The 20,246-nt window shown below is 44.4% G+C and overlaps 2 protein-coding genes across 2 annotated transcripts; both read right to left on the reverse strand.

Moving 5' to 3' along the window:
- Nucleotides 1–8,081: 8,081 nt before the first annotated feature.
- LOC131291163 (uncharacterized) lies at nucleotides 8,082–12,238 on the reverse strand. The gene has a single exon (XM_058320354.1). It carries the CDS (start codon nucleotides 12,234–12,236, stop codon nucleotides 8,094–8,096), a length of 4,143 nt encoding a protein of 1,380 aa, XP_058176337.1. The 5' UTR covers nucleotides 12,237–12,238; the 3' UTR covers nucleotides 8,082–8,093.
- Nucleotides 12,239–16,881: 4,643 nt separating this feature from the next.
- On the reverse strand, nucleotides 16,882–19,515 carry LOC131291164 (uncharacterized). Its single transcript, XM_058320355.1, has 2 exons — nucleotides 19,479–19,515; nucleotides 16,882–17,747 (listed from the first exon to the last, which is right to left on the reverse strand). The coding sequence occupies exons 1-2, from the start codon at nucleotides 19,513–19,515 to the stop codon at nucleotides 16,882–16,884; spliced, it is 903 nt and encodes a 300-aa protein (XP_058176338.1).
- Nucleotides 19,516–20,246: the final 731 nt, after the last annotated feature.

The following is a 20,246-nucleotide window of genomic DNA, read 5'->3' on the forward strand; positions in this document are numbered from 1 at the left end:
GCGACCTGCGACTAAATTAGCGTCGGAGCCCTTGACCGTAATGAACGAATACCATCTCTTAAATGACGGAGGAGCATATGGTGATGCATTACACGGCAGCATAATGTCCGAGACTCATGCATGCACTCCCTGCGTCCGGATGGCGGTAAGTCGCGGAGAAATGGTTGCTTTCAAGCTGTGTGTACGTTTTTCTCTTTTCAGGTCACGGAGTTTAGTCATCATCATTAAGTCCCGGCCGGTGGAATCGAAAGTGGGTCCTTTCTTTTGGGGGGGAGGGGTTCGCGGAAAAATCCACCATTGTGGAGCAGAAGCCATTACGCTCTGAGGTGTTGTTTCGAGCGTTTTGGAAAACGATTCAACCAATCGTGCATTTATCCGCGGTGACGTACTGCGTCCAACGGAGTAATTGACGGTATTGGTTGGGTGAGGATCCGACGCCGGGTCGGACATACAAGCCGGAATGAGCTGCATGAGGCGCAGCAGGAACTAGTTTCACGATGCCTCTTGATACCGCTGTTTGATTTGAAAGTTTTCCTCGCTGGCCGGGGCCTGTTTTCCTTCCCCTCTTTATTATATCTTTTGTACATACACTTAACTTCCATTAGCACGGAGCAGCTTTGATTATGAGCGCAGCGAGCCCTGCTTCTCAAGGGGAGTGGGAGGGGGGTTTGTTGTTTATTTGGTTTTTCCGCAGCCGAACCGAACCGGCCAGGGAAAATGAAGCTGAGCCTCCTCCAAACGAGAGACCCCGTCGAAGAGGCGTTCGAACGCTTTCGAAGACACTTCTCGATGCGTTGTGCACGCGCTCTCACACTACACCTTCCCCACCATCCCCCTCCACCGGGCCGGAACTGCCACCACCCCCCGCTTTCCCGTTCCCGCAACCATTCGTCAGCGGAAAGTGCAGTTTCACCGTTTAGCAAAAGGCAATTTCCAAACTCCAGCAAGCGTTTGCAAGCGACTGTGGAAATTACCCGATCACTTGCAGCAATATACCTCCTCCGCATCCCTCCCCCACAAGGGAGTCTGACTCATGCGACCGACACGCAATTGCTAGCCGGCGGATCCGTCTACGCCAGAGATTCCCAGGCGTTTGCGTGATTCACATGGGGGGGGGGGAAGATTCGAGATTCCCTTTTCCACTCTCAACTTTGGAAGCTCTCAGCAGCTCGAAACATTGCAAGTGTAATCCCTTAGAATTTATGTAAAAGCCTTCTTTAAAATTGATGAAAAAATTGGCTCAACTTTATGTTTGTTTTTAAACTCCGAATTAAACTAGGAGAACGAAAACAAACATGTGTCAATACGGTCTAAGATCACATAGAAAGTGTAAATTTTAAGCTACTAAAGCTACATGATCTAGTAACTTGATATTCATTTCGGTTTTAATTTGGTTTCGAACAACCAAATGGTTGCACGAGTGCATATTTGTTTTTAACAACTATACAACCGGTTGTTGCAATTAAAAAATGGAACAAAGGGTGTGAGTTATTATTTTGGTAAGTTTGCAGACTTACTTGCAAAAATTTTCAAATTTTTCCAAAAGATCACCATTTCTGGGAACTGGGTGCGGTATTATGCCGAGTCCGTCAATTTTTATATAACTTTTTCTGTTTAAGATATATTCAAACACCATTCCAACCAGGCATTAGTCGTAGAGTCAAAATTATCACAGTAAAATATCTCTGAAAGGATAAAAAGCTATGATGGATTCAAAATAACTTTTCCAAAAAAGAGAAATTCCTTATAATTAGCTATGCACCGTTGTCGGCAAAGTAAGTGTTGATACTAAATATATGAAGTAGTTAATGTTACTGAGAATCTCTGATCTGCTCTCAGCATCGATCAAGGGAACTATTCAATATTTTTTAATAATTAACAGTTATCGAGATGGGTGAACAGAAAAAAAGGATAAAGAAAGAAAAGTTACTAGCCTTGATGACAGCTGTCCAACGAAGCATCCATTTCCCATACGGAAAAACTCCTACAAGTAAGACAGGATGTTCGATCTTCCACCCCCGCCAACGCTTAGGCACTACTAACACATCCCAAAGTTTTTCACGTGATGTGTTTAAGTTTAAGTAGAAGTTAATAAGCAGTTTCTTCTTGTCTCTTCGGGAAAGTTCCTTCTCAGAACACCTTCTCACACATAAAATTGGAAAGTCCGTTGTTAGGGGGAGGCCATGGAATCATCGTTAAACCCCATCCTGGAGAATGAGTAATGTTACAAGAAAAAGGCTCAACTACCATCGCCCAATTTCCCACGGTTACACCCACCCATACACCGGGCGGTTCACTCCCACGCACTGCACCATCCATGTGTGTTTTCTAGCGTTTCTACCCTCCTCAAACCGGGAGGGGTTTCCTCGGGAGCATGTGTCAAACATGTGGTATTAACACACAGCCGTACGAATTTACATACCTTTAATACCTCCCCTCGTAACTCCCTCCCCACGGTTTGGCTCATTTGTCCGGTGCACGTGACTTCACGTGCGTGTTGGATTGGTGGGTGGTACCCACCCACACGCACACGTGGTTGAACAACGAAACCACCCCGTTCGTTGTTTGCCGGTTCGATGTTTTTCGTGGTTTGAGGGCCGCCCGGCAAAATGACAGGAAGTTTTTTCTCCCCGGTCGTAATTATATTTCTCCAAGCAAGATGGGAAAAAATGCAAGATGGTGCAGTGGATAACGTTTAAAAACTTGAGACGTTGTATTTGACCAAACGAACCTTTCAAACATAAAAAATGGCGTCAGTTTTCCAACCTGTTAGCACTAAACATACCCTACCCAGCACATGTTTGTTGTGGTTATGTGTTATCCTTACTCACCGGTTTTTAGTGGCGATTTGCTATCGGCTTCAACGTCCGGAATTTGCTGACACTCGTTGCTTGCAGATAGACTGTTTGAAAAGATCGTTCCTCGATAGGTACGATTGGCGACAGGGTGGTTTGATTGCAGGGCGTATTTGAGTTGAAGATACAAAGGCTCGACACGCGCGAACCCAAACACAACCCGGCGCTCGGCAGAGGGCACGTTTTTGACACCTTTCACCCGCGAGAAATCAGGCCACGAGCTGTCGAACTGGGAATTAAAATCTAGGCACTCCCGTCGATCACTTGCCCATTAAACAGAAAGATAAACCCCATGCACCGGCGACCGCTCGGACAGGGGTTCCCAAGTGGATTGGCTGTCAGCCGTATGTATCCCGCGCTAAACACCACAACGACGTCCCACCGTTCGACTGCTAAAAACCGCGGCGAAAAAGCTCTCTTACGGCAACCGAGCCGAACCTAACGGTGATCGAACCCGCGGCCTGCAGCACGACGAAACTTGCAAGAGTACGTTCAGTGATCACGCGCGCACGTCGATGCGATTCACGCGAAAGCTCCGTCGCGACTGAGCCGCCTCGTGGTGTGCGCTTCACGCTACACGCGTTACGACCTGCGGTCCGAGTGGCCTGGGGCAGGTAGGCCCCGTACACGGACCACCGGTACGGTCTCCGTGTCTCAGCCGTGTCGGCGGCGGCGGCGGTAGGGTAAACAACACGACCCGCTGACGGCCGGGTCCTCTTCTTGCGGTGAATGGAACCGTTTGGGTACGAGTTTTTGTTGCTGTTGGCGAGTTTTGGTGGCGTACTACGCAGTGGTTCGCAACCTGATCAACTACTACCAGGATGGGGAGATTGGGATATTAAACAAGCTTTACAATTGACACAAGTATGTCTCAAAGTAAAGTCCAAACTAAATTATTTTTCCAACAACTAAAAAAAAAATTATGAAAAAGAAGTCATTAGGATAGTGCACACTTTAACCCAACTGGCTACAATATTCAAGCAAACAGTAGAACACTAATTGACCAAAATCTGGCAAAACAAATTCTACACACACTATTATTCCTAAATTCAAAAAATACACCATCATCGATATAATTACTTCAAATAAAAAAAAACAAACAATTTAAGTTTAAGTCTGGTAGGAGACTGATAGAAATAATAAGAGGCCTTTTTTATAAAGTACAATCTCTTGAATTTGCAAAAGAAGGGAAATAGCGGCACAATCCTTTAAATAATTGAACAGTTAGAAAGAGCTATCATTAAAATAATATACAGGGGTTGTATGCATCAATCCAAATCCGATACTTCCACTTACGATGGTTTTAGTTTGCCTCCCACTGGCTTGAACCGGACGGGAGATTCTCTTGAGCACCACCGATGCCTCGCATAATTCCGACACAATCTGCCCGACGACGGAAGCGACGCGTGACGAATAATGACGCGTGTGCTCCACTGAGTCAGACAGTCTTTTTTTTATCGATGTAGGTATCCTATGAAAACCCGGGTGGATCACCGGTGGGGCAAACGGTACGAAGATGTGCTGAATGGTAATGTGGAAAATCGCCCATCGTCGGTTTTCCCTCCCTGATCCTGAGTGGAAACCACAAAGCTTAATCACGGATGGATCGGTGCGGGTGTTACGAAATCGTGACGGTGTAATGACCGGCTCCGGTGAACTTACTTGCTTAGGAGCTTTGATTATTTTGCATGGAAAGGTTGCGCCGTTCCATACACAATAAACTACACGGCCGTGCTTGCCGACCACTGGCATGTGATCGATCGTGCGACCACTTTCTCTCGGGCGCACGGTTGCGGGAGGGAAAGAAAGAGAGAGAGAGAGAGTATGCGAATCAGATGCTTATCATCAAAAATCCGCCAACAAGCGATGACGAAGACGCTGCGGTTTTTGTTTTGCAGACATGACAGCAGACTTCAGAACCGGTCCCCCGGTAAGGATCAGGATTCCCAGCAGGGAATTTTCCACGATCTGTTGACGGACGGAAAGTAAAGCGAACGAACAACTGGAGCAGCTCATCGTTTCGGAGTATTTTTTTCTTCTCTTAACTTCTCTAAGTGGATTATGTATGTTAGACCCTCGAATCGAAGTCATATTTTGCTTTCCCTTCCAGGAGAGACCAATGTGTAGGCGAATGCAATCAATATGCAAACACCGTCAGATGAAGATTTCGTAGCTGATGACGAAAGGGGTAATTTTATGGCGGGAATTGAACAAATGTAAACGTCATGGATAAGAAAGGCTTCCAAAAGGTAAACAAAATTTGTCATTAACTAAGGAAAAACATATATTGTCTAACTGGTATCATTTTATGGTTCGAGAAATTACTACCCTCAATGGGTCTGTTTGTGATGCGGAACTAAGTGAAGCAACCGACATTGATCAAATGTTTTCGTAAAAAAAATAAACCCTTGAAGTAGGCTGCCCAAGAGTTACCCAAGAACAGCGAACGTTGAACTTACACCATAAGAAAGAAATAACATTTAACGAGCCATAACGAGTGCGCCTGCTGCACTACAGCGCAGAAGGAAAGCCCCTTTTCGTCGGTGTGGAAAGTGGAAGCGCAAGCCGATCACTGCCCGCCAAAATGCAATTGCAACACATCTCGATGCCACCGTTCTGCCTTTTCTTCCAGCAAGTAGCAAAATAGAGAGAAGCATTGGTAGCGGTAATGTAATGGGGCTGCACTACTTTCTACTCGCCGCATTTTCCGCAACGCCACCGGAAACGTCCACCGCAAACGCGCCCGATGGACGATGAGCGATGGAAAACTGGTCAAGCGACCGGAAAAAGCGGCCCGCATCAATGCTGGATGGGGCCACCGGTTGGGGAATCGCTGCCAACATTCTCATTCAGCGGCAACGTGCAACGATCGACATGCTGCTGTGGCGTGGAAAAGGAAGGGATAGAATGTGGTTTTCTTTGTCTTGAGTGTTGCCGATTGTTTTTTCATTGATTTGCTTCAGACACAGCCGCCTTCTATATCTTCAGAAGCACCGCCACATTCGCTTCCGAAGGAAAAGTGTCTCGATGGGCTGCGCTGAGCAAAGTGGAGCGTGCAACTGCATACTGAGAGTCGAAAAGCGCAGAAGAAAATCATTCAAAATATGAACGAGCATGAAAAGATAACTGCAACAACAAAAAGAAAAACGGAAAAGGGAAAGGAAGTGCAGTAAAAAATAAATGGCATGAAATATGTGCTGCTACTTCAAAGGGCTTTGGCATCGGCGTATTTGCACTGTAGTTTGTGCAAATCAAATCGGAAAAAACTCGCAAAACAGCTCAACCCATCTCATTCGACTTTAGAGGTGCAAAAAACAACTCACCCGTCCATTTTCACAGCACATCTGGAATCGTTGGGTACCGTTGGGATGTCGACTTGCAGTAGGGTTGGGAGAAAGTGGTGACACGCTGCCGGCGGTGCAGGGAAGGTTCCATTTTTCCATCACCGCACTGGGCCAAACACCCAAGTTCACGTGAGATGATCAGTGCATTTTCTTACATCCGCCTTTTTATCCCACCTTTAGCTTCCGCACACCAAACGGGTTTGAAAGGGAAAATACTCCCCTAGCCTGTCATCAGTGCGCGTGCGAGTATGTTTCCGAGACGGCAGACAAAACCTGTAAGTAGGGAGGGCAAAGCAAATAATTAAAAACAGAAAATTAAAGTTCGTCAGTGAATCTCTGTGTGTAAACTACAGAGCAATCATTTAAATTATAAAAGAAAAGGAGAAGTAAAGTGGGTACGGGTACGTACAAACGAAAACGAATGTGGCGCGCTCGACCATCATTTGGGCGAGGGAAATCCACACGACGTACGTGAACAGCATTACGATTTGCTGATCATCGACACTGGGTGAGAATATTTCATGCCAAAACAGAAGATAAATCACGCATTGCTTCGTTCCTCTGATGGTTGTTGATTGCAAATTAAATCGTACATGGCTGACGTCGAATTCAAGAGGTAGGAAAAAGAAAAAAAAATCGTATAGCAACACGTAATCTTACTATTCTTGAAAGCAAAACTAAGCACAACATCTAAGAGAGTGAAGAAATATGGATATGCAAACAAATGCTTTGAGCAGATGATTGTAGTGATTGTAAAACAAATTGTGCAATGATTGTAGGCATGTTTGTATGCATCTTTACTTTCGGCTGTCCATGCCAGTTCGATGCCAGCCTCACACAAAGCTAAAAGAACAGAAGACAATTAGCTTTCCAATCAACTAAACTACAAAAAATATTCACCCCATGCAGTTGAGCCGCATCGTGTAGCCCTTCAAGCGTTAATCGGTGTCGTCTGTATGCAGCTCCAGCATGTACCGTGACCAAGTTAATAGCCAGTGTTGGTGGTCGTCGATTCCAATTCCGAGACAGCGTATCGTTTGGTTCAATGACGAATCCAATCACCCGATTCATTTGCTAAAAGTGTTGCTGAAATACCATTAAAATGAAAACCGCACTACCCGCACCCGAAACTAATAATTGTTAACCGGTTTACCGCCGCAAATCGAATCGATACCGAGGCTGCGCAATTTTCCAGCTCTTCTACGCTCACACAACTGAATGAATCAAAAACTAATTAGCCAGCCAGCAGCTTACAAACGAACAAAGTGGGTAACAGATCGCCGATCTCGTCGGAACTGTCCGGAAGCGCTGCAAACATCTGCACCGTCACGAATGGTGTGACGCCAAATTCAACTTGGGTTTTGTACGGCTACATTACGTGGAAGGTCAAGGATTTTCCGTCACTTAGATATACCCTTTCCCTGCACAGCAGCTCCTTGCCGGTTCATTAATTGAACATTGGACTGTCCATTTCACTTTTTGTTTAGATTCGTTGTATCGTTAATGTCACCTGGTAATCAGTATTGGTGCGATTCGATTTCACACTCAAAGAAAAAGATTTGAATGCGCTAACAGGCGGGACAGTGAAGTGCTAATAGTATTACCAGTATACAAACGTTCGCCAGCAAACCATTCTATCGGTGTAAGATTATTGTAGTGCAACGGAAAGTTTAATGAAAACCACTTGAAATATCATCCCGCCTTCCGTCGGCGATCATGTTGTATTTTCCAAATTGAAAAGATATTTAAAGCTAGTATGTACAATCCAACATGCACGCTTTCAAGGCGATGATACGCTGTCGTTAAAACGGAACCCTAGAGAAATGGTTTAAGTTAACTAATAAATGCTGAACTAATAATAATGCCGAGTGCCAGTGGGTTTTGGTCCTGCTGTTTATGGCGACGGAAAGCCCGGCACGGAGTTGGGCTTATAATTGATGAACACTTCCGTATCCTTCCAGAATGATTCTTCGTTGGTGAAGCTCGTAAACCAGCCATGTATGTAGTATACCTCCCGCCAGATCCGTCGGTCACATTGCAGGAGCGTTTTGAGGAGTGTTTCGGTGAGAAAGCGCAGCACCGTTGGCCAGAAGACGTTACGCGTTGTCCGACCGCGTCCAACCACCAGCAGCGCTTCATCCACCACACTGCCACCCGCCAGCTGATTTACCAGGGAGGTCAGCATATTGCACTCGAGCGTCGACAGCGTACCGGGATCTAGCAGATGGCTGTAGCAGCGAAGGTAGTTCCGAAGGCAACTCCGCAGCTCGTCCAAGTCGAGGGGGCGCGGTACGTTGCCATACACTTTGTTGTACGCTAGCATCCCGTAAACACGTTGCGTCGCAGCCAGCAGCTGGTGCGGGAGGTGGTATAGCATGAGCTTTTGCTCCAGTTCGCACAACAGATCCGCCGGAAAGATGTCCCACTGCGGTGCGAAGTATCCCTCTGAAAGTGGCTGGCGAAACATCTCCGGGTCCATCGCCGTCCGCCACCGCAGGCGCACGGCGTCAAAGTCACTGTGCACGCAGGCGCGATCCATAACGAAAGGATTCCCTATCTGCTCCAGGACCCTTTTCAGGCACGCATTATACAGATCGACAAGCGCGTTCGCGTCGAGTGTGATCGCCGTCAGTCGCAAGCATCTAAATTCCTTCGGCAGCCGCTCGTTCATGGCGCAGGTTGCTTGATTCCAGCGGAACCACAGCGTACGGCCCAGGCAGCCGTCTAGCAGATCACCGAGCAGTTGCATACGGAGCATTTTGGCGGGATGTTGGTGGTTCAACAGTCGACAGTGGGAGTCGGCGAGGTATGCAAGGGCTTCGCAGATTGTTCGGTTTGTCGCGATGTCGGTCCAATAGAAGACCCGAACGGATATGGAACCGTCCCTCAGGTCGACGCCATCAAGTAGTTGCGCTTGGACGGCATCCAGTGGTAGTTTCTTGGAGCGCGAATAATACATCACAGCAATGGCCGCCGGTGGTGGCCCGTCGGAACTTATTAACGCCCGCAGGCGCTCACGCTCTACCGACATCGGTGTCTGGTCGTTCAGGAACAGGAGCAACCCATTGTAACGACTGCATACCCGCGCGTCAGCAGCACCTTTCTCGTTAAGCCCCCGTGTGCCCCGCACCAGGCGCATGCAGATTGCGGTGTGGGGCGCCCAACAGTCAAATAATGGCTCCTCGCGAGCCTCCAGGAAGAAATTGCTATGATCGGGCAGCTCCTGACAACTGAACCGCTTGACGGTACATTCGCGCAGCCAGCGCTCGACGAAGCTGGGAAAGCCGACCAACTGCGGGTCGTCGTGCTCGGACGGGATGGAAATTACGAGCCGCCAGTAGATCGGTTTCACGATGTCTCTCAGCTTCGGCAGGTCCCAGGCGAACGTGGTCTGCACAGCAGTGCGCAGTATGTCGAATGGCCGGATCAGGTCGCTCGCACGGAACTCATCGAACGGCAGTAGATTGATACGCACTGCCGGTTCGTTCAGAACGGCGACAAAACTTTTCGTGCTTGTGTCGAGGGACCGGAAAAACGGCTCCAGTCGATCGAAATTAACCAAGCTGGCAAGCGGTTGTACTGACGGCACCGTGTTCATCATCCTGCGCCAGCTTCTGGCGTTACGTGCTGCCCGAGACCACTTAGCAAAGTACTTTCGCTTTAACGTTCGAATCCAGTGACTTTCTGCCTTCATGTCTTTAACTTCTTCGTAGAACTTCCGGCCAAGCTCGACCTCACCCGATGATTTATCTGAATCTGCGCTGCGATCATCCGCTTCTTCGCCTTTCGCTTCTTCGCTAGGTCTTGGGTCCGTTTCGACGGGCAGCTCCTCTGCATCTTCTTCTACTTCTTCCGCCTCGCTTGCACTTTTGATGGACTCGACTTTCGAACGTTTTGCTTCTCCTACGGCTTCGCAACCTTTTTCTACCGGTGACAACGGGCCGCCGATGCTCTGATGGAATATCTCCGATGAGTTTGCCTCAGTGTGTTCTACAGCTGTTTCTTCCTGTTCCATGTGATTCTGCTCCGCCGTCGGATGCAGTTCATACTGCCCTTGACAGATGCTGCCTTGAGCCAAGGGCTCAACATTCACAATCGACTCCATATCTACATCCGCTTCAGAGACCAGCTCGAATAAATGCTCATCGTAATCGATGCCCTCCGGATCCTCATTCGTTGTACATTGTCCTTGCACCTCATGTACTGGCCGGGGGGTGAAAAAGGTTGAGTCGAACAGTTCGACTTGTTTGGCCGGCGGCTCTGATAACGGCACCACCCGAGCATCATCGGAATTATTAACGGAATTATTAACAATTTCTGACGGTCCCGGCGATACCGCCAATGTATCTGCCGAAGGAAACTTAATAGCACCAAAGTGCGTACGTTTGCGACCTGCAGATACAACCATATCCGGTACCGGAGGTATATGGTAAGTCATTGTGGTTGCACTGTCCGTAACCGTACCTGCTCCAGCCGCCGTTTGTTTTTCCGCATCACTACGATCAACCGGCTCTTCGTCGCCAATAAGAAGCACTGAGGAGCTCATAGTCAACGTATCATCGAACTCTACACCCGTACGTACTCTAGGCAGTGGTTTATCGTCGTCAAGCTTAACTTCCTCCTCTTCATTGAAAACGAAGATGTCTTCGGATCCGAGATCGATCTCATTCATGGTATCCTCCTCGGGAGGAAGAATCGCTACCCAAGGCATCGCTCCTTCCGGGTCCAGCGTGCCTGGATGTAGAACCTTTTGCAGCAACTCCTGCCGGAGCAGCCCAAACTGGTCAAAACTGGACACGCACGGTGCCGGTGGAAACTGGGTGCCCCAAGTCTCGAGTGACTTGCCGCAGATCGCCTCACCAACCGTACCGGTTAGTTTCCGTTCCACCATCTGCGACCGTCCGCTTGAATGTGGGACGTCTGGGGAAAGTGCCTGCTGCTTCGCCTCAAACTGCACCACCGGCTGCTCCCCCGTTTGGTCCACCGTCACGCCGTAGTGCGAGAAAAATTCCAGCGCGTCAGCTGCCTGGTCAAAGCCGAGCAAGCCCGCGAGGTAGGCCAGTGGAAAGTTCGCCGTCGAGCGAGACGCGTACGACTTTCGTATCACGTCCAGTGCCGTCTGGCGTACCTGCGTGAAGTAGCGCAGTAGAATGCAGGCGTTCATGTAGCTCGTGTTGCGCACCATGGCGAAGAAGCGCACGTAGTTGTTCTGCACGAGTGTTAGATGCACCGAGAGCGCGAACTGCACCGGCTCGGAGTGAATGATCGTCGCCGAAAGCTCCCGCAGCTCGGACTGGAAGTTGCCCTCGTTCAGGTAGAGCAGCATCATGTAGGCGCGAAACTCCGGCTCGTCCGGGCACTGGATTTGCTGCTGGCGCAGGTCCGAGTAGAGGTACTTCAGTGTCTGCAGACACTTGGTCAAATTTTCCGTATTAATCTTCTGATCGAACACCGACGGGTCTTCGGTCACGTAGCGGGCCGCGCAGTGAATGTGAAACCGAGCGCACTGTTGCACAAACTCAACCACCGTTGGCGAGCAAAGTTCCTGCTGCGTGATATCCTTCCGGATGCTGCGCGTCCGATCCCAGATGTAGTGGTACCAATCGCTCACGTTAGCCCCACCGCCTTGGTCGGCGTTTATGCGATCGGCGTGCTGCGACCAGAGAAAGTACATGGTACCTCCCAGAGCCTGCTCGGTACGTAGTTCGTGCGGGAGTGGCAATACCTGATCGGCCGAGCTGCGCGAATACTGCTTGATCGCCTTCTGGTGGTCGATATGGTTGCTGCCCGGCTGCCTTTCGTACGACGGAACCATAATTTTCCACTCGCGCAAATAACGCTCTTTTTCCGGACACATGTCCGGGCACGTTCCTATGATGCTACGCGCTTTGCGAATATCAGTTGTACGCTCCGTCGTTTGTCGCAGAAACCGATCCAAAGCATCTAACACACGAAAACGTTCCTCCGGGGTAACGGCAGGTTGGCAGGCTAATGCTTCGAGCTCGGCCCGAGCTTGCGCTGTTTTTGCATCCTCCATATCTTAGCTGGAAATAAAGTTTTAAATAAATTAAAAATGCCATTACACGATGGTTAATTCAATAAATGATTATATTATAACAAACATGGTTATAACCGATTCCGCCTACAATTTTTTTCAGGTTAATTTTAGCATGCCAAACTACAATACATCCCATCTTGCCAGTATGCTTTTTAGAGGAAAAATAATAAAACGCATTTAATCTTGTTAGAATTTGAAAAATTACAGAAACATTGGCGGGCCTGACGTCCGACAAAATATCGTACAAAGAAACAATGACACCAGTCTTACCTGATTGTTGAATCGTGGTGGGCAGTGCTTTGTCCAAGCACTTTGTCTTGGTGGAAGTATGCCGCAGCCGAAATCTAATATATAAAAGTCACCGTTGTCTGTATATACATATATATACAGTCGACTCTCGATAATTCAAACGTTAGATAATTCGAAACTCTCGATAATTCGAAGTATATCAGTAGTCCCTTGGAAAACTCTCACCATTTCGAATAAAAACAATACGATTTGGTACACTCGATAAAGCGAAGTAAAATTCGAAGCTAGGTTGCTCTCTTCACGCGATAATTCGAAGCTGTACCCACTCAAGTCGCAACAATTCGAAGTTCTGAGCAAGTTAAAACGTAATAGAACGCGTCACATTGCGGGTGCCCTGTAACACTCTGTTGAACGGGGACGAAGATTTTCGTCCGAATTAGACTACATGATGTAGACGGGCGGACGGACATATTTGGGGCACAACTGCTTTGTAGGAAGGTGGAATGCACAAGCACGGATCAACACTTCTATCATCGATGTCTCGCTACAGAATCCACCAATCGGGGCTTCAAAATGTAGTATACTATACTTCATCCTAGGTTAGATGTTATTTGTTTTAGGCACGTTGTTGATATTGAAGATATGTTTTCGCTCAACGGAAACATAGCTCACGTAACTAGCTTGTACGGTAACTTATTTTTGTCCAATGATTTGCACATAAGTAAGGTTATTTCAAAAGTCGAATAACCAGTTTGCTCGTTGCTTACCTGTTGATTTTTTACAATCGTAAAGGCACTGTTATGCTAAACAGTTTGTCTCTAAAGTATTTCCTTTGCTGGAACGAGTAGAACAAGAATACTATTGATTATAATGCTATACTTCCAGGCCATCTAAACGCGCAAAATAGAACGACCATCGACAAATTTCTTACCTGCTTGCTTCTGCTTCCGAATACAAAGTTTAAATGCAACAAATATCAAAAATCAAAGTTGTGTGCTGCAGTGCTAGAAGTATCCCGGCTTGCTGAGAGTAGAAATCTTGCCTCTTCTTGACCGCCTGATGCTCCGAATCATCAGCGTTGCGATACACGCTTGGGTACGGTTAGCGGCTGTTCGGAAAACACACAAAACCTCCATGAACAATCTTCGAGCTTCGATCGCCCATGTTTAGCGCTTACCTGATGGCTGCATGCAACGTCCCTGCATTGAATTTGATAGAAGTTTCGGACGAAGCACATCCGCTAACCCAAACAACACCGGCAAAATGGTCGTGGTATTGACCGCGCTATGCTTCATGACAGCTCTGTTTTGAGAAAGCAAGGTTACTCCCAAGGTTGGTTTATGTGGAGCAATTTGACAGGTAAACATAGCGCCATCTTATTTATGATAACTAAAACAAGCATTCGTAAAGAACGTTTGAATTCAATTCTGTAACAAAAAAACATCTAAACCAGGATGTAAAACACATTTATACTGACCAACCCAAAGGGCCTCGAAGTGCATATGTGCCACACATAGCCAAAGCATATCAATGAAATATTTCAATGGAAGTTTTCATATTTATGTACAGCAATTTTCTAAAATTCTCCGAGACAAAAAGTTCAATTTGCTACCCGGTTGACAGAAAATTCAAATTTTCTGCTGCTGTCATGTACTTCCAGCAAGAGTCCCAGCAGCCTCGCAGCAAGTCAAAATTTGACGGATCGCCCATGTATTGCCGCACACCATTGCATTGGTTTGCTTGGTGGTGTGAGTGAGACTAGCTCGCTTGTAGGTGTGTGCGTGTAGCATATTCTATTAGTGTGTGTGTGTGATATATTCCTACCGGCAGGTAGATGCGTTAAATAGAAACAAACCATTTTAAAACGCAAAATCTGAAATTTATTATTTTACAAAAGTCTTCCGGAGCAAACACACCATCAGCATTTTTGGACCGTCACGCAAATCGCATCTGAAATTGAGAAAGCGAAAGTGTTACAATCGTATGTTGAAAATTGTTTTCAAATATCGTAACCATGTTTGTAATTACCGTTTGCGTTGTTTTTTTTCGCAGACGGAATTACAATGGAAGGCCAGAACATGTCAAACCGGCAAATTATCCAGGAACTGAACGAAAATAGGAAACAAATCTACAAATTAACGCTGGCTGTTGTGGGTGTTATTGACAACATGCCTCATAAGCATGAAAATGTTTATGCTGAGCATCACAGCGATTGTCCGGAGATGGAAGTAATTCGACCACCTTTGTTAGACACCCAGGTGTCTACAGAATTCGGATTGCTTGAGCTTGAAGAGGCTTTGTGCAATGAAGATAATTTTTACCACGCCAAACTGTATGTAAGCAGCATAATTAAACGTAATGTGTCCGTAAAGCAGAAGCTTCATGACACAACATATTTGTTGTTCACGGAAGAGTTTCTTACTCAATGTTCTTGGACCGGGTATGGAAAATCGAAGAAGAAAGTGCGTTTCGGCAATAAAACGAACATTCTTCGAATGATGCAAGAAGTAGCAGAGGGCGGCGGATGTAAAATTGATCCAACATTCGTAAGGAAAGTGATTGACTCTAAATTGCGGAATGCAAAGATGCGATTGTTGTCGAAGCACTTGGTAAAGAGTGTTGTTAAAAAACCATTCACCGTCAAACCCGATCAAAACAAGCAGCGCTCTTGATAATTACTTTAGCATAAGTTCACGTCTTAGTTCCTTCTAATTGTGGCACGTCTTAGTTCCTTCTAATTTGCGTGATATTTAGGCCTAATAAATTAATGAAAGCAAATTTTATGAAATGTTTACGTAATTATTCTTTTCCTTACCATACGTATTATTATTCGCCTTTCCATTTCTTGAGACACTATTCTATGTTGAATATGTTGTATAGCTTAGCTTCCACTGCCGGGCAAGAACGGATTGTTTCTGACCAGCTTTCATTCACAAATATCTGAAAAGTGATAAAGATGATAGATTATTAACACTTTGTGATACTTCTTTTTGTACATTGTTACCCACCTGTTTCCGATTATAGATTAGCTCTTCCATCAAGAACAGTTGTACGTAGTCAGCAACAGTTATTGCCAAAGGCTATGGTCAACTTCCTCTGTAGCTCGATGTTTGCTTACGGGTTCTTACAGTTCAAGCTCAGCCTCCGAGCGAATCGTTGTACTTTCACCAAACAACTATTGCATGCAAGCCTCGTAGCGTTCCACCAGCTGTTGTAGCACTGAAGGATTAGTTTTTAGACGATTCTCATTGCTGTGAAACAAGACGAAGGGAAGAATGATTTCAAAAAAAGATTTAAAAAGTGCTCCTAATAATAAAGGTACGCTCGCCGATCTACGAAAACCATTTGGACGCGAATTTTTAAACATTAGAATCAGATTTGTTTAATCAACAACACAACCATCAATAGCTATGAAAATTTTTGACTACAAACCTCAACAATTGGACCGACAATAACAATGCACATTACCTAATGTCGATAAATAGTTGACTTAATCAATCAAAAAATCATCTTCAAACTCGAGCGAGCCACAGCACTAGTTTTACTTGGAAGTTTGTTAGCCTGATCATCCTATTCTATATATGGACGTACCACAAAACATGCGACTTTTTACAGACTAACAAAGCTGCTCTAACGAAGGTTGTCGTTTTTCTCTCGGAATTGCCAAACCGCGTTGCACTAGTAGGTGGACATTGGTACTCACTTGCTTTAGATGATCGATTTGATCGTTCATCGAACACAATGGTACGAAGTCAGCGTCAATTGTTGCTAAAGGCTATGGTCCTTCTCATCAGGAACGATGTATGAAGCGGTGTTTCCATTAGGGGTGCATCAGTTTCGTATAAAAATTATCACCCTGATGGCACCTGGATTGTGTTCTACATTTTACACTTGCCTTTGTAAGGACATTATTAAATTCTATTCTTCTGCAAATATAAACTGTTAATCTGCAAATACAAACAATATGTAAAGGATCCGAAATGCATTTGACCAGCACGCGGTACTTACAAAAATGTTGGTTGCCAGTACGTAAGTAGTAGACGAAAATTTAGACAAGGCTGGATTTGGATGCTGGTCACTGGAAACATCGCAGCAATACGCAGAAAGTTGTCCATCTAAGCGACGTATTTCGTGCAGGTTTGGAGTGGTGTTCATTCAGTTTTCAATTCCTTTATTGGATCGAAAACCACTAACAGTACGTTATGCTGTAAATTAAAATAATAGGTTATCTAAGGTCAAAAGACATAAATTTGGCCATTCATAAAAGTTTTACCTACAATCAGATAAGTAAGCAGGTGGACTTCAGCTTTCTAAACATATTGTTGAGACTAGCACAATGGAATTAGTAGGAAAACAGGTTAGTAAGGAATCAATTCTATTGGTTATTTTGAAATGTATGTAATAAGGGGAAGAATGCTACTGTTTCTAATGGTCTTGTTTGCATGCTCGGATGGTAAAGTGAATGAGTCGGTAAGAATATTGCTACCAACTTACATTTAACTAAATTTAAAGGTATTTCAACGTAATGGGATGATTCAGTTTTATTAACTTCGAATATGTATAACTCGGTAGAAGAAATCCGATGCTGAAACAATTCAGAAACGTTATCAAACTGCATGCCAGATAAAATAAAAGAGTCCGTGTGACATTTCTTAGCGCCCAAAAACTTCACAATACCGTTTTGTTGAGTTAAGAACCATTGATTGGCAACATTTGGCAATAACACGAAGTCGGATGATATAAACAATTGCTTTCCGTTTTGCATCAACTTAGGATATTTTGCAGGATATGCTTTAACTAAACTGTCTATTAACGACATTTCATGGGATCTCGTTATAACTTGCTCTATACATTTTGACCCACATCGAACACTTTGCTTTATATATTGAAGATGATTTTCAAAACAATATGATGAAAAATTATCTAAACTACCAAATTGAAGGACCTCTTGATATATATGTTGGAGGTTATGCACGTTGCTGGTTAGGTTACCTTTTCCATAAAAATGTCCGAAATTTCTTACAAATTCCCTCATTAAGTTTTCTCCTAATGGCCAAAGGGATTGATGGACTTTCGAAGAAAATGTGGTTATACTAATAAAATAACACAAGAAATGGTTGAACTCTTCAGTGTTCATAACATCATGCATAACCACGATACTTATGTAGTGGAGAAAAGTCCTGAACTCAGTTCCTTTCCAAAAAGGGAGCTCTTTTAAGTGTCTCAAAGGGCGGTTTATCTCTAAGGGAAGTCGAGTTTTCGAAAAAAAATCAGATACACTTTTGGTTTGGTCCTTCGTCCACCGCTTAAAACCTACAAACTTATTCTCTATTATACCTCGCAAAATTTTTTTCGTTACTCCTAAATCTATTAAATGCAGGCGATCGCCAACTACAACATCATCTATTAGATTAAAATGATTCAAATCTTCTAAAGGCGTGTGCCAGAGTTGGTGATGTCCTGGATTATCTCTTTCTCTAAACGACCTATCGCTACGAAGTTCGGCATCAACAGAATTAAAAATCATGTTTTTAGCCGGATAATTTCGCTCACCTACTACCAAGCATTTCATGCAACCGTGCTTACCATTGAAGTTTGTGGTAGCTTTAATATATGCACGTGCTGGCGAGTCTGCTATAATAGCACGAATTTTAATTTGTATAACGCGATCCCCGAACAGGATACCATTATCTTGCAAATGATTGGCATCATCCACAAAGGGACGCAGAAATTCTTCAATGTTTTCAGGTTTTTTATCCCCAAAAAATAACCCAATGAGCATTATCGGTGCATCTGGTAGCTCAACAACTTTAATTAAAATCGGCCAAAACTGTTTTGCTGAACTTTTAAATAATGGAAGCCCATCAACAGATACTTGCAATGAGTATCGGGACTTATCTGGGATTGAATCTACAAAATAGTTTCGAAGTACACTTTCAATTCCTTGATACCACATTCTTCCTCCAGTTATTGGTTGAATTGCTAAACTAACATTTGTAGGTGTTTCAAGGAAGGATCGTATATCTCTTGGCAAATTTAAGCCAAATTTTTTTTTCAAAATAGCCAACATCAAATTTCCTTTGGCACGGGAAAGTTTCGCAATGGTAACAAAATATCTGAAGCATTGTTTTACTGAAATTTTATCTATAAAACTGTATTTTTCATCCCATACAGTAGTGAATACATTCGCACCATCATCATTGAAAGCGACATTAGATTGTTGCTCAATGTTTTCGCTTGCATCATCATTTGAACCATGAGAATAAAAAGAAGAATTATATACATCCGAAATATCTACATTAGGAATATCTACACCATGCATAACAATATTGGGATTATTTACATCAGGATTAACTACATTAGGATTATGTATATTGCCGCCACCAAAGTTAGTATCTACCGCTAGCTCATAGTTGGCAACACCCGTGATGGAAATTCGTTCGGCTGTAAATAATAAAGTTATAGATACACATACAGTAATACAAAACGGCAAGTTAAAGATACCACAAGCGAAATTTGTAGGAGTTGTTATCAAATAAACCATCCCTGAAAGAAGCCATATACAAACAGAAACGGGAATGACTTAACACAAACTGATTTTGCAAAGCGATGAATTGGATTGATTATCATCTAGAGTCTAGATTCAAGACAATCCATACAGGAAAAAACAACAACCAGAGAGTATTAACACTTAACACACGAGTTTGTACATTATAATAAAGGAATACATTTTTACATCGTCACTCAAAAGCACTGCATTAAAATATTCTTAAAAACAAAGTAATCCAATAAATGTGTAAACCATTTTGCAAAACCCTAAAACTTGAAAAGCTAAAACTGAGCCAAAACTTATGCTTGAACACACTCGTTGTTTTTTCTACTTACGCGTGCAGAGGTCTGGCCATTGAACACTTGCTGTTGCTGATCGCTCCCACTCTTCTTCGCATACACGGTCTAGCTCGTCCATCATACGACGCCGCTTTCTCGAGCTTGGCATGTTCCACTCCATTTCTACGAAACAAACAAGTTTTGATGTTATTCATAATTTTCATACGATGTTCTCATTTTTACTTACCGTAATATACGTATTAACACTTGCTGTTCGTAATAACGTTATAAACCACTTTATGTACTTGCGTCTGCACTTCGAGATTGGTATGACCAGAATGCGCAAATACACGATCCTGTGGTTTCTCCAAAAACACACACACTCACATATCTCAAATAGGTTTCGTACGTAAGTACGTGCGTACACGCGTATAACGACACAGTAAGCATTTGGCGATAGTTTTGTGATGCATGGTTGCAAAGGATAGAATATACATAGGACGCATTCGCACCTTTTCTCTCCCTAAGAAAACGACCAACGCACACATTCTTATTTCTAATCATAGAGTTAAGGGGGGGAGAAGTACAGATTTTTGGATGCGGGGACCCAAAATCAGGGTGAACTGACATTTGTCGTCAACCGGGTACTTATTTGAAGAAAGGAAATCGAAGCGAGTTTATCTAATATAAACGCATTGCTGAAGTAATTTAGTTTTGCTCAATTCAAATCAACAACTTTTGTGGAAATTCCATAAAGCAGTGAAACTTTGTGGAAAAATCGCAAACGCCAGAACACTGGCACAAACCGATAATTTTCTGAAATTCACAAGCCTGAGTTTTTTTTTAGGAAATGAAAGGAAAGTAAAATGTCTGTGTCATACACAGATATTTTAATACCCTTGAACGAAGGTG

Source organism: Anopheles ziemanni, chromosome X (genome assembly GCF_943734765.1).
Source record: "Anopheles ziemanni chromosome X, idAnoZiCoDA_A2_x.2, whole genome shotgun sequence".
Lineage (NCBI taxonomy): Eukaryota > Metazoa > Arthropoda > Insecta > Diptera > Culicidae > Anopheles > Anopheles ziemanni.

Coding starts and splice junctions, on each gene's coding strand:
- LOC131291163 (XM_058320354.1), bottom strand. CDS start 12,236: ATGGAGGATGCAAAAACAGCGCAAGCTCGGGCCGAGCTCGAAGCATTA.
- LOC131291164 (XM_058320355.1), bottom strand. CDS start 19,515: ATGGAGTGGAACATGCCAAGCTCGAGAAAGCGGCGTC. Junction 17,748..19,478: donor AAGCTCGAGAAAGCGGCGTC/GTATGATGGACG, acceptor GACTTCCCTTAG/AGATAAACCGCCCTTTGAGA.